Raw genomic sequence first — 11,866 nt, 5'->3', positions numbered from 1 at the left:
AGAGCATCGCCGGGAGCGTCCACGGCGCCAAGCTTGGGAACCAGCATGAAAGCCTGGATGTGCGAGTTTTTTGGAACAATCACGACAACAAGAAAAAAAAAAAAAACCAACTCAAACCCAGATTAAGTTGAGTCAACTTTTTTTTTTTTTTTTTCTCTTTTCCTCTTTAAACCGCTTGGCTTGTGCGCAAGGTGTCCCCCGCAAACGGCCCGGGGGGATCCCAGCAGGAGAGCGGCGGGGAGCGGCTTCCCATTGCCTTTGGGGACCATGGGGACCGCTGGCGTCTCTGGGTTGGGTCCTCTCTTGCTCGGCGGACGCGACATTGTGCTTGTGCATGGGGAGAACTACTTTTCAGAGGGGGTCGGAGGGGAGGAGGCGGCGGCTCTGTCACCCGTCAAGGTGGGCTGCCCACACACCACCACCCGGGCCCCCGACCCGACTATATACACAGTATATACACACACACACACTCGCCCGTGGGGAGAAAGAGCGTGCCACTGTTCCGCTTCGAATCGCGAGGCAGTACAATGGGGGTACCCCCCACCCCAGCCACTTCGAAAAGACTGACCCGTGGTTTCTCGTTGGGTTTTGTTGTCGTTGTTTGTTATTCAGAAGTTGAGCTTGGTGACGGGCCTCTCGCGGCCGCTGTCGGCCAGCTGGTTGGCGATGCGCTTGCGGTTGCGCTTCAGCTTGGAGAGGTCCTTGTCGAAGACTTCGCCCGAGCGCAGGGCCGAGACGAGGTCGTCAAACTCGCCGCCTTCCTCCCCGCTCTCCTTCGCCTTCCTTGCCTTGCGCTCTCGTTCCCGCTGCTCCTTCAGCTGTGTGCCGTGGCAGGAGGGGGAAAGGAGACATCTCAGCCTCATCGCAGGTGGTTGTGGGGGTGCCCAACAGACACGTGGTGACTCCCAATCCCATGAAACAAGAGTGGTTTCCCACCCCGGCGCTTAGCGTGTGAGAGGTGGTCAGGGTTGATACAACCCTTGGGTCAAGGTCCACAGCCTCATGGCTGGTGCTGGTGGGTCACAGCAGGCCACTGGCAGCTCTGCCGCACATTTTAGCTTCAAGATCTCACCAACCCAAGGTCATTAGTTACTTAAGGAATCAAGAGCAAAAAGCAGGTGGGTCTGAGAGCGCAGAAGCTCCTTGCCCAGCCTTCAGTGCTCCCTGTGCCACCATGGTCAAGGGCAGCTGTTGGGGACAGCATAGCATGGTTGCCATCCCCAGGTGCCCCGGGGGTCCTGCTGGACTCATCAGTGCCCACTCACCTGCGCCTCCATGCGTGCCCGGCGCTCCTCCTCCTCCTTCCTCCTCCTCATGTTCTCGTTCTCCTGCTTGGCCTCGGTCACAGCTTGAAGGAACTGGTCAAAGATGCCAAAGAACTCATCAGGCTGCATTTTGTCTGTGTCTTCTCCGAAGTGCTTCACAGCCTTGGAAAACTGGGAGAGAGAAGACAGGGGTCTGTCAGTCTTGGAGATACCTACCACTCTGGCGAAACTCCCCATGGGAAACCTTTGACCTGATGGAGCAGAGAGAAATGCTTCCAGCAGCCATGGCAGAAAGCAGGGTTTTGTTTCATCAAGCCTTGACTTAAACATGAAATAAACATCGGACATTTTACCTGCTGCCCTGCAAGAGCCGACCTGGATCTCTCCCGAGCCCCCTCTCCCTTCTTGCCTCTGGCTCTGCCAAGCCTCCCCTGCTCCAGCTCGACTTTATTAACTAAGCAGCAGTAAAAATAAGGAAGCAAAATATTGTGGGACCGAAGACCAAAGACATAAAACTAATAGTAAACACGGCAGGGGAAGGGAAACTCGCACTTTTAAGTTTCTCTTTGAAGTATTTTGGGGGTATTATTTATCATTGCCACATGCTCTGCTATTGAAACCAAATGTGTTGGTGAAACTTCTAAAAGATGTTTCTGCTCAGGCTCAGGCACAGCCCTGGGTTGGAAAATAGGGAGTTTTCCGGCCTTCCGCGCTGTTTGCACACCATTAATGTTAGGGAGTCGAATGAGGCTGTAGCAAAGGTCAGGACAGGACGTTCACAATCTGCTGATGTGTCGTGGTCCCCAAGGAGCCCGTTGAGTCATCCTTGGGACTGACATTCTTTGTTCTCACTTCCAGTTTGAAGGAGACTCTTTGTGCACAGTAAGTTTGTTAAAATTGTGACGGCGCATTCTGGAGATAAGCATGCTTAAAAGAAAAGAAAAACAAAATCAAAGCACAAACAGATTTATTAGTTGCTTTGATTTTGCTGGGTAGACCAAGAGGAACTTTTTTAAAGCCTGCCTGTATGACTTAGTTTTATTTGCAGGGGTGCCCCAGGCTCTTCAAAAGACATTTAGGGCATTTTTATTTCTTTGTTTACTTAAGAGATTTAGCCCTTCAAGATGCAGGGAGGAATCTGAGAGGTGCCACTATATAAGTCAAACTAATTGAGGTTATTCTTGTTGATTTTCCTGAAGATACTGGATTCTCTGCCATGTTATGGGAGATTCTGGTGTGGGGAAAGGCTGAAAATGTTATCCTCACAGGGTATAAAGTTTATAAAATGCTGATGTTTCTGCTTTCCTAAGAGAAACACACAGCCCACCTTATCCAATAACCATGGAAACAGCTGTGCATTGCTTCAGAGTGGACTTGGATGGGCTCTGGGAACCATGACCAGACCTTCTCCTCCAGATCCAGCCAAATCAGCAGAAGACGATACAGTTTGCAGAGCATTTGGCATCATTGCCACAGTCCTAACTCACTGCAGGCAAGATCTACCAGATTACTGTCAACAGTTTAAAAGAGTGGCCTGGGTTAGCCATGGCCTCAGGAAGGCAATGGTCAATCATAATACCCAAGCATGGGTGGATGATCTGAAGGACAGTGCCAACTGAACATTGGTATAACCACAGAGCAGGAGGTGGTAACACTTGGTAACTTCTGTCTTTGGAGAAGTAGCTCATGCAGTGGGACAAGGATGGGACCTCTAAAATGGCCTGTGCTGGACAATCTACTTGCCACTTCAATCAAGATGAAGGCCAGGCCATGGAGGAGATACTGGAGCACTGTTCTTGGAGGAAATGGAAATCAACTGTGTGGCCCTTTGCTGAAAGAGGGTAAGTAAAAGGTCCTTCGGAATCACAAATATCAGCCAACAGCCACCCCTTTGCTTAAACCAGCCTGGTAGGGAGAAAAGGACAACGTGGCAAGAGATCATTGCATGCGGCTGCAAGCCACTCACCAAGGCATTACTCTGGGCGAACCTTTTAAGTAACTTCTCTAAGCAGGACTGTGGTTGGCCTCAATGTATATCACTGAGCTCCTATCCCTCTTCTCTGGAGAGAAGAGCTGGGCAGGTCTCAGACTGAAGTTACACATCAGATGCTATTTTGCCCTATAGAAGTAGGGTCACTTGGGCAGCCTGGCTTGTCTTTGATTTCAACCTCTATGTGACCTCATGTCCTGCCTGAAGACCTGGTTGCACTTTTTCCTTCTCTTCCATCAATACCAGACAGAACAGCCTGCCAAGATGCCCCAGCTGCCACACTCCTAACTCTAAAGCCACCAAAACTGGGATATTTCCATTTTAAGACACGGAAAGTGAAACAAGCCCTCTAGGCTTGAGTGAAAGCTCTTCACCAAAACTCAGATCCTCACAAATGACCTATCATGTCCTTCCCTGATGAACATCTCTCCCATGGCTATCCCCTGCCTTGTACTTCCAAAAGATAGACAGGTATTTCATGGCTTTCTACAGCACATCTTGCACCCCAGAAGCAGTCTGCTGGCCTGACCTGTGGTCCCCTGGCATGTTGAGTTGCAGAGCAGGAAAAAGGCCCTGGGGACAGGCAGGGATGTACTCACCCACCCACTCCAAACAAACCATGAAGAGCAGCCCAGCACCTTTGTCATGTCAGCATCTCAGCAGGACACTCGTATGATCTTGTGGGGGAGGTATCTGAGATGTTAACACACAGCACACGCTCTGGGAAGGCCAAACATCCCCCCACTGTTTGCTGTAGGAAAGGCTGAAACGCTACCCAGATCTCAAGGACACAGGTAACCTTACCAGCTCTTTTGCTTCCATCAGAAGATCTTCGACATCCGAGAAGCTGAAGCTGGCTAACGTAATGAACTGGCTGACGACAGACACGAACTTGTCGCCTGTTTGTTGAACCTGAGACTTCTGGAAGTCCAGCTCCTTTGGGGAAAAAAAATGTAAATCTGGTCAGGCCCTGGCTGATGAGGGACACAAATACCATTGGGCCTCTGGTAGTGCCGTTGGGTGTGTGCCTGCATCAGTGCCACGGGTACGGGCTGCACTGCCACCGCTGCTCCCTCCTGCCATGCATGAGACACGGATTACCTCGTTTTACAATATCGTGTCTGCAGCACGCTTTTAAGGCCAAATCCTGCAGAAGAGATCGTGGAAGCAGCACAATTTTAGCAAGACGGCGAGACCTTCGGGATACCTTCACCATTTCATCACCAGTCCAGCTGGGCTGCAGAAGTGCTTCCCAGCCTGAGCCCCAGCCCTCTGCGGTTTTACAGGCCAAGGGAGACCGCTCGGCACATCACAGGTCCTCCACGGGCATCATCACTAGACTTAGTCAGCCTCCCTTGGCGTATTAGATATAAACCATGCGTGTGCCTAACCACACACGGTAACTTCGGTGCCAAAACAGCCCTAAGAGGACAGGCGCATGTGCAGGGCAGGAAGGAAAGACAAACAGATCTCCAGGATGTGAGATAAAAGCAGCTTTGCTGGGAGCTCCCCCGCCTGTCTCCCTAAGGAGGGATGCTGCGGTGCTCAGAGCCAGGCTGGACTATATTTGATTTAAATAATACTTACAGTCTCCACTGCTCTCAGGCCGCTCCTCAGAGTGTTTATTTCTTTCTCCAGCTCAGTCATGCTGTTGGAAATGGTAGGATGTTAATTTTCAGCCTTCTTAGTAAATTCTACCACTATCCGACCAACTCAACTGTGTTTTTCCACTGAAAAGACCCCAGCACTGCACACATTGCCCCCTGTTTGCGGATGAGCATGTTTCCAGCAGCAAATCAGGCTGACAGCCTCTAAGCTAGGACAACCACCCATCTCAAAGGGGCTGCAGTTGGCTGTTTTAAAGCAAAGCACTTTTCTGCATTTTGAATCGAGGGGACTGCGCAGGCTTAGCAAGCTCAGCAGCCTCCAGATCTCTCTGTGTGAAAGGAGAGCTCAGGAGAGGGGTTTGTTGGGCACAGATTTCTCTTCCCCTCTCGAGGGCCAGCAGAAGACAGGCTTGTTGTCCCCTTGCACAGAGGACAATTTTTCAGGGAACCATGGTTAGGTGAATGCCATGCAAAGCATCCTTCCGAGCAGCAAGGCTCTCATAAAGAGAGACAACCCAATAAATAAAAATAAACTATCACATCTGACACTGACTGTGTTTACACAAGGCTCAAGCCCCTGATGAACGCCAAGTTCAAGTGCTTACGGGTTTCTACCACTACATCTGAGCAGAAGCTTTCTCACAAAGACTCGATGACCACAGGCTTGACGTCTTTCTACGGGTGTCTGTCCTGAGGCTGAGGTCTCTGGAAACGCTGACATTGGGTCATGGGGCAAGCGTTCCTGGCAGGTTTAGTCTGGGAAAACACAGTTTTGGGAGTCCTGTGCTCCAGCAGTTCATTGCTAGCGGTGGGACTGACAGAGGCGGCAGTTTTGCTTCACAGCTGCAGGGCTGGCGGAATTCAGGGTTTTCCAAAGCTTTAGAAACTTTTTGGTTTCGCTCTAGATTGGACCAAACCCAAATATTACATATGGTGTCCAGTTTAGAGCAAAATGATAAAGTTTAAGGGGGAAAAAAGCCCTCTATGCCGACGATCTCTTTCCCATACGTGTATCTGTACAACAGCTGCAGACACACGAGCATGAGAAAGCCGGAGCCTCCGCCGGTGAGGAGCGTGCCCTGCTCAACCCTGTTCTCCGCCAATGCCTACGAGCGCAGCCGCCACACGCTCCTCCTCGCACGCCAAGGTTTGTCCCGTCACTTTGCTTAATCCCTATGGCTGGCGATTATGTCACATTTTAAAGGCGAGGACGCTTGCTTTGCACGTTAGATCTTCAGTGGGGAAGCCACTATTGCTACAAGAGTGCTTTGAAACTCGACAGACCCTCGAGCTGCAGTAAACGCCGCACATATTTACCACCCCCTCTCTAAAAAGGTGCAGTTTCAGGTCCTTTCATGTCCACGGCTAACACCAACGCGTGCTGACTGCACAAACGTGTGATCTTTGCTGCTCAGGTCCCCGAAGCAGCAAAGCCCGTAAGCTCCTGCTGAACTTTAAAAGCCGAAACAGAACCTCCTTGATTTCAGAGGGACTTGAGCACATACTTGAGGGCTTTGCAGGGCAACAGCAGATTCCTCCTGCATTTAAAAGTTTAAGGGCTTTGCTGAATGGGGGCCGCTGGTGGCAAAGAGATGCCTGCTCTGAACAGGTCACCGGGAGGCAGGGTTTAAAAGCTCATTGCAAACACCAGAAGCTCCACATTGGTGGTGAAACGAGGGCCAGGCAGGAGCCGGAGGCAGGTGAGCCCCTCGTGCCACTGCCTGGTCCTGCCTGTGCTGCAGGCAAAGCCTCCCCACCCCACGCAGATAAACAGCTGCCCTTTATCTGCAGCCACACCGCAACCGCTTCCTCCTGGATTACTTAACGTACCATTAGAAATTAATTAAATGCTTCTGTGGTGAGATAACAACAGGAAACGGCTGCTCCAAGCAGCTCTCCTCCCTCCTGGTCGGAGGCTCGCAGTCCTTTGCTACAAGGGCTGAGATTTAAAGCCACCAGGTGATGTTTGCTTCTGCCTGTGGGGCCAGCATGGCTGCAGCATGGGACCCAGCCCAGCAGCCAGGATCCAGCTGGGAGTGCGAGCAGGGGAGGGTGACATGGAAAGGCAGGCTGAAGTGAAGGAAGAGGGATTCCTAGTATTCCCCAAATGCCACCTGAATCCCTGCTTACTTGACTTTGGCTGCCTGCGGGATGTCTCGCAGCTCCTCGTGCAGTCGGAGGACTTTGGGATATTTCTTTTCAACAATAGTGATGAGATAGTGCAGAAGGGTGATGTTCCTAGGACAGAGGAGCAGTGAGGTCAGTGTGGTGGCACCATGGGGAGCCGAGAGGTCAGTCAAAAACCCTGGTTAAATCCCAACCCCGGTAAATGAAATTTGAGGTTTTCTGCAAGGATGCTGCTTGCTTCCTGTCTGAGGACATGGGATGGGTTTGTCCCATGCACAACCACAGTGCAAAGCAGTCTGGTCTCTGCAAGCAAGGGTCCTCCACAGGAGAGACTCAGGGGAGGTGACTTGAGCATCACTGCTCCCGTCTTCTCTTGTCTTTACTGATGGATAAGACCAGCCAGGTTTGAGACCTGACCCAGGTCCTCTTGCTCTGTGCATGGAGCTCAGTGGGGGAGACTGAACCAGGCAACGGCTGCAGCAGCATGGGGGGGCTGCAGAGGGGTTCCTGTGGAGAGGAACCCCTGGGACCCCTCCTCCAGCCACTGCACCACAGCATGATGGCTCTTGGCTTCTCAAAGGGGGAAAAAAGCATTTAGAGGATGTTCCTCCCAATCAGCCTTCGCTGCTGTTTAGCCAGCCCAGGAAAGAAAGCCCCCATCGATCCCTATACTGATCTGCAGCTCAGCTCCCCTCAAAACCTGTTCTGTTCCAAAACCAGATGTTTGCATCATCACATGTGCCCCGCTCCCACCTACTCACGTCCCAGAGGCAGCGCCCTCCGTTCCCCCAGCATCCCGGGGGCCACGGATGCTATTGAGTACAAAAGCAGGGGCTGCTCACTTGTCAATGCTGGACTTGGTGTCCGCGATCTTGTTGAGGCTGGAGATCTTAAACCCGAAGGCGTTGCCCCTCTGGCCTTTGTTCATGTAGTTCCCGAAGGCCAGGACCACCTCCAGCAGCTGCTGGAGGCTGCTGCTCTGCAGCACTGCTTTGGAGCCGGCGCGGATGGCTGAAAGCAGAGATGTGGGACATTACCCCCTGCCCCAACAGCACACCGGCTCCTTGCAGCAACCCCTTCAGTGCCCCCATGGCCAAAGAGTGGCCACCAGCTCCCTCCCTTCCTCTGCAGCACTGCAGCCTCCACAGAGGGATGCTCTTCCTACAAACACTCCCTGTGCCAGCACAGAGCCCCTTAGCAACCTTAGCAGGTCCAGTCACTTGCCTTCCACCTTGGGTTTGACTTCTGCAACTCTCTCTGCGAACTTCTTCTTGAAGTAGAGGGACTGCAGCCTTTGCTGATAATGGTTTATCCTGGGGAAAAAAAAGGTGCAGGCTGAGCTTTGCTTGCTCCAGGCAGAGCTCAGCTGCTCTGGTGCTCGCAGCTGTGCTCACAAAGCTCGCTCGAGCCACAGTGATTAAAACATAATGACCGCATTTCTCCCTGAAACTATGCTGAGATGGGAAAAAATGACAACTGAAGCTACAGCCGTCCTGGGGTGGATCCAGGTGGGCTCTTAGGCACATGCTTAAGCCTATCAACTCAGCAAGTTCAACAAGTGCATTTTTACACTCTATTGCTATGAACAAACAGTTCATTTATGACCACTCCTTAGCAAAGACGCTGATGAGGTCTGAGCTCCCAACAGCTTTGTGATGAGCTGTGGCTGGACATGGGCACACCAACTACCAGCACTAACAAAACTGAACCTTCAGATCCTCAAAACGATGGCCTGGGCTGGAAAGCCACCAACACAGTCCAATCTAGCCCTTTCCTGGGCGAGTTAGGGACAGCTCTGCTCATGTCAGTTCTACTTAGGCTAAAGAAGATCTCACTTGTACGCAAATGGCAGTCTGATTTAAGTCATGTGGGCCAAGGACCCACGGGAGACGTGGTCACAGACAAGGCCATGGGCTATGTCATTGTTGTACTCATCGGAGGTGACAAAGACATCACACTTGGGTTACAGATCACAGGACAAATTAAAAAGCCGTGCTGGAAATCAAGGAAAATATTTGCATCAGCAAATAGATGGAAATGAAGGAAAATATTCCTCTAAAAGATGAAGGCACAGGAGCAACGCTTGGGCAAGAGACTGTGAAGAAGAAAGGTGACCTACGATAGGGAAGCTAATTGCGAGCATCTCGCAGCCCCGAGGGCTCAGGTCTGAACTTCACAGCTCCATCCTGCCTGTTTTTGACACTCAGCAACTACACGGTGCATCGCCCCGGTGTTCATCGGTGCATTTCTCAGGGAGGACAGGAGCGTTTCTATTTTTGATCTCCCAGTACGATCTCAGATTGTAGAACTCACTGACTTTGCAAACAAGTGACTTGCTTGAAGTTCAGCTAAGAAATTCAAAAAGCTCAATACTCAGTTGGATTTAAATAAGAAGCTTCAAGATTTTAAACCAGCACCTCTAGAGGATGTGCATGCACAAGATAAGGTTATTCATCCCTCAAGACTTCTAAGCCTTAAGTGATTGCTACCAGGAGTAGGAAGATATGACATTCCCTTTCTGTCTCGTATATTCTCCAGAGCCCCAGGGATGAATCATTCCTGGAGGTGAGGAGTGGGACTCATCTACACAGCGGGGCAAAATTTACATACATCAGTCTTGAGTATTCATTAGGTTATGTTCATGTGAAGGGGAAAGGAGCATTATCTTATCAGTCAAACAGTACTTCCCATCTGGGTTGCGATGCAGATGATGCAGTCTTTCACAGAGTTGTGCCATACTGGGGTTTTCTCCTCCGAATGAGAGGGGAAACATGTCAGGATATGACCTGAGAAGCCAACATGTCTCTCCAGAGGATCCATCTACCCATCCCTCCTCCCTGCTCTGTCCAGCTGCTGCTTCTCTGGGAAGCACAACCCTGATTTTAGGAGCACAGCATCACGAGTGAACCTTCCTTGCTCTCCTGTCTGTTTGGCCCACTCACTTTTTGATGTGAAAAACATTAAGCAGGGCTTATTTTCCAACCAGGCTCCATGAAACAGCCACCTCGTGACCAGCCCATGCAGCCACTGGCCAAAACGTGTGTCCTCTGGGCCACCAACCTGCTCATTTCGAAGAGGAACCGGTCAGCCTTGGCCATGCGGTCCAGCTCGTGCTTATGCTCTTCCAGCAGGTCAATGTCACCCTTTTCAGGAACAAACTTCAGGAGCTAAACAAGGCAAAGCACACTGGTGGACATGAGGTCCATGCACAGTTTTTCAGGAGCAAAACGGCGATTTAGTCACTTGAACCTACTACCTTTCAGTATGTACAGAAAGTGACCCCAAGGCACCTGTGCAATGTCTTATTGCTGTCCCTGCAACTTCCCTCTTATTACCCCATCACATTAGCGTCCCTTGCTCCTGCCCTGCCATCACCCTGGTTTTACAACAGATGTACTATGTCTGCTCTAAGGAGGTTTCAACATCAACTCTGCCAGAGGAGATCTGAGGGACTCTCATTTGCTATAACTCTACCTATTTGCAGATGGAAATTTTGTGCAATGAATCCTCCCATGTCTCTGCTGAAAATACAGTTACCACCTCAGCTTTAAGGACAGGTGAACAAAATGCTTCTAAAGAGATTCGGGGGGGTGAAAAATGGGATTCCCTTTTTGAGGACTGCACAAATGCTGAACAAGCTTTCAGAAATAAAACACCACCGAGCATGAACCTCAAGCTGCGGCCACAAAATGGACAACTGGCTTAGCCCTGGGGTCCCGGGCTAGACCTGGGTACAGGCATGGCATGTGGAGACCAAGCTGCTCCCAGCACTGATGCTATGACTGAGCTGCTTTCTTGGTGCTGCAGCCCATTTGGGTGTTCTTTTGACATGCAGTTGGTAAATAATCTCAGGCCCCCAACACACTTCTGAAAGCCGCAGTTTGGTCCTGAGTGCCGTGCATAGTGTGGTCTCAGCATGAGGCCACCATGGAGGAGCACGAGACACATTGCTCACCTGCTCCAGCATGTCTTTCGGGAGGTCCTCCTGCTCGTCCATCGTCAAAATCGCTCGTTTGATCTCCTCGTTGGAGAGTTTCAGCCTGGGAGGTGGAGGGGAAGGAGAGTTATACCCAGCCCTGAAACCGGGCAAGGCTCAGGAGCATTTCCTTACACACCCGTGCAACACGAACAGCCTGACTCCTGGCCAGCAGCAGCATCACAAATAACACTACATAGCGTGTTTTGAAGAAGGACATGAGAGAAACGCAGTAGGACCATGCTCTGCCAAGGCACAGCGCCGGCCCCGCTGTGAACCGGGGGGTCGAACCCCACTGGCCAATTTCCTTTATCCACAGTGCAGCTGCCATCCCCTATTTTATAGAAGTATCGTAAGTAGTATATTATATGTCTATTAATAATATGTATTTGTGATACGTAATCTGTGATACGAGCCCCAGCCTGGGCTCAGGAGTGCAGCTCAGCGCTGCTCCTGAACCCATCGCCACAACCCCTGAGGAAAATTTGGTCAATTTCTGCTGCTTTTGTTGGATTTGAACATTGTCTCTCTCACCCCTCCCAGCCACTTTCGGTTGCAGTCTCTCTCTAGGGAAAAAAGAGAAAGCAATCCAAAACTTGGGAAAAGCGGATGCTCAGCATCCCAGGAAACCCATCAGCTTTTTTTTTTTTTTTTTTTTGAGGGGTGGGGATTCAACGTGCTTCAAAGTGTAAGAGGCTGGAAACCAGCCCCTCCTTCCCTTCTTCTTCCTCTACTTCACATAACAGGAATTGAAGACGTAGCCTCAAACTGGAGATTTCTAAAACCACAGACCACTATATCACAGCAAGCAACACCAGACTGGTCTTCCCTGGCAATGGTTTATTCGGCAGCAGCCTGCACTGAGCTGCAGCAACAGATAGATAGGAAGACACCCTCAGAC

The 11,866-nt window shown here is 50.9% G+C and overlaps 1 protein-coding gene across 3 annotated transcripts in view; it reads right to left on the bottom strand.

Moving 5' to 3' along the window:
* Positions 1–608: 608 nt before the first annotated feature.
* Positions 609–11,866, bottom strand: part of DAAM1 (dishevelled associated activator of morphogenesis 1) — a 58,493-nt gene continuing 47,235 nt past the window's right edge. For all 3 annotated transcript variants that reach the window (XM_086612931.1, XM_086612932.1, XM_086612933.1), the window contains 9 exons: positions 10,945–11,029; positions 10,050–10,156; positions 8,214–8,302; positions 7,832–8,000; positions 6,993–7,100; positions 4,843–4,903; positions 4,060–4,191; positions 1,266–1,436; positions 609–818 (listed from right to left, as the gene is read on the bottom strand). In XM_086612931.1, coding sequence (XP_086469057.1) covers positions 609–818; positions 1,266–1,436; positions 4,060–4,191; positions 4,843–4,903; positions 6,993–7,100; positions 7,832–8,000; positions 8,214–8,302; positions 10,050–10,156; positions 10,945–11,029 — 1,132 coding nt within the window. The remainder of the gene's footprint in view (positions 819–1,265; positions 1,437–4,059; positions 4,192–4,842; positions 4,904–6,992; positions 7,101–7,831; positions 8,001–8,213; positions 8,303–10,049; positions 10,157–10,944; positions 11,030–11,866) is intronic.

Source organism: Tauraco erythrolophus, chromosome 6, assembly GCF_009769465.1.
Source record: "Tauraco erythrolophus isolate bTauEry1 chromosome 6, bTauEry1.pri, whole genome shotgun sequence".
NCBI lineage: Eukaryota > Metazoa > Chordata > Aves > Musophagiformes > Musophagidae > Tauraco > Tauraco erythrolophus.
This window is presented reverse-complemented; position numbering and strand designations above follow the sequence as displayed.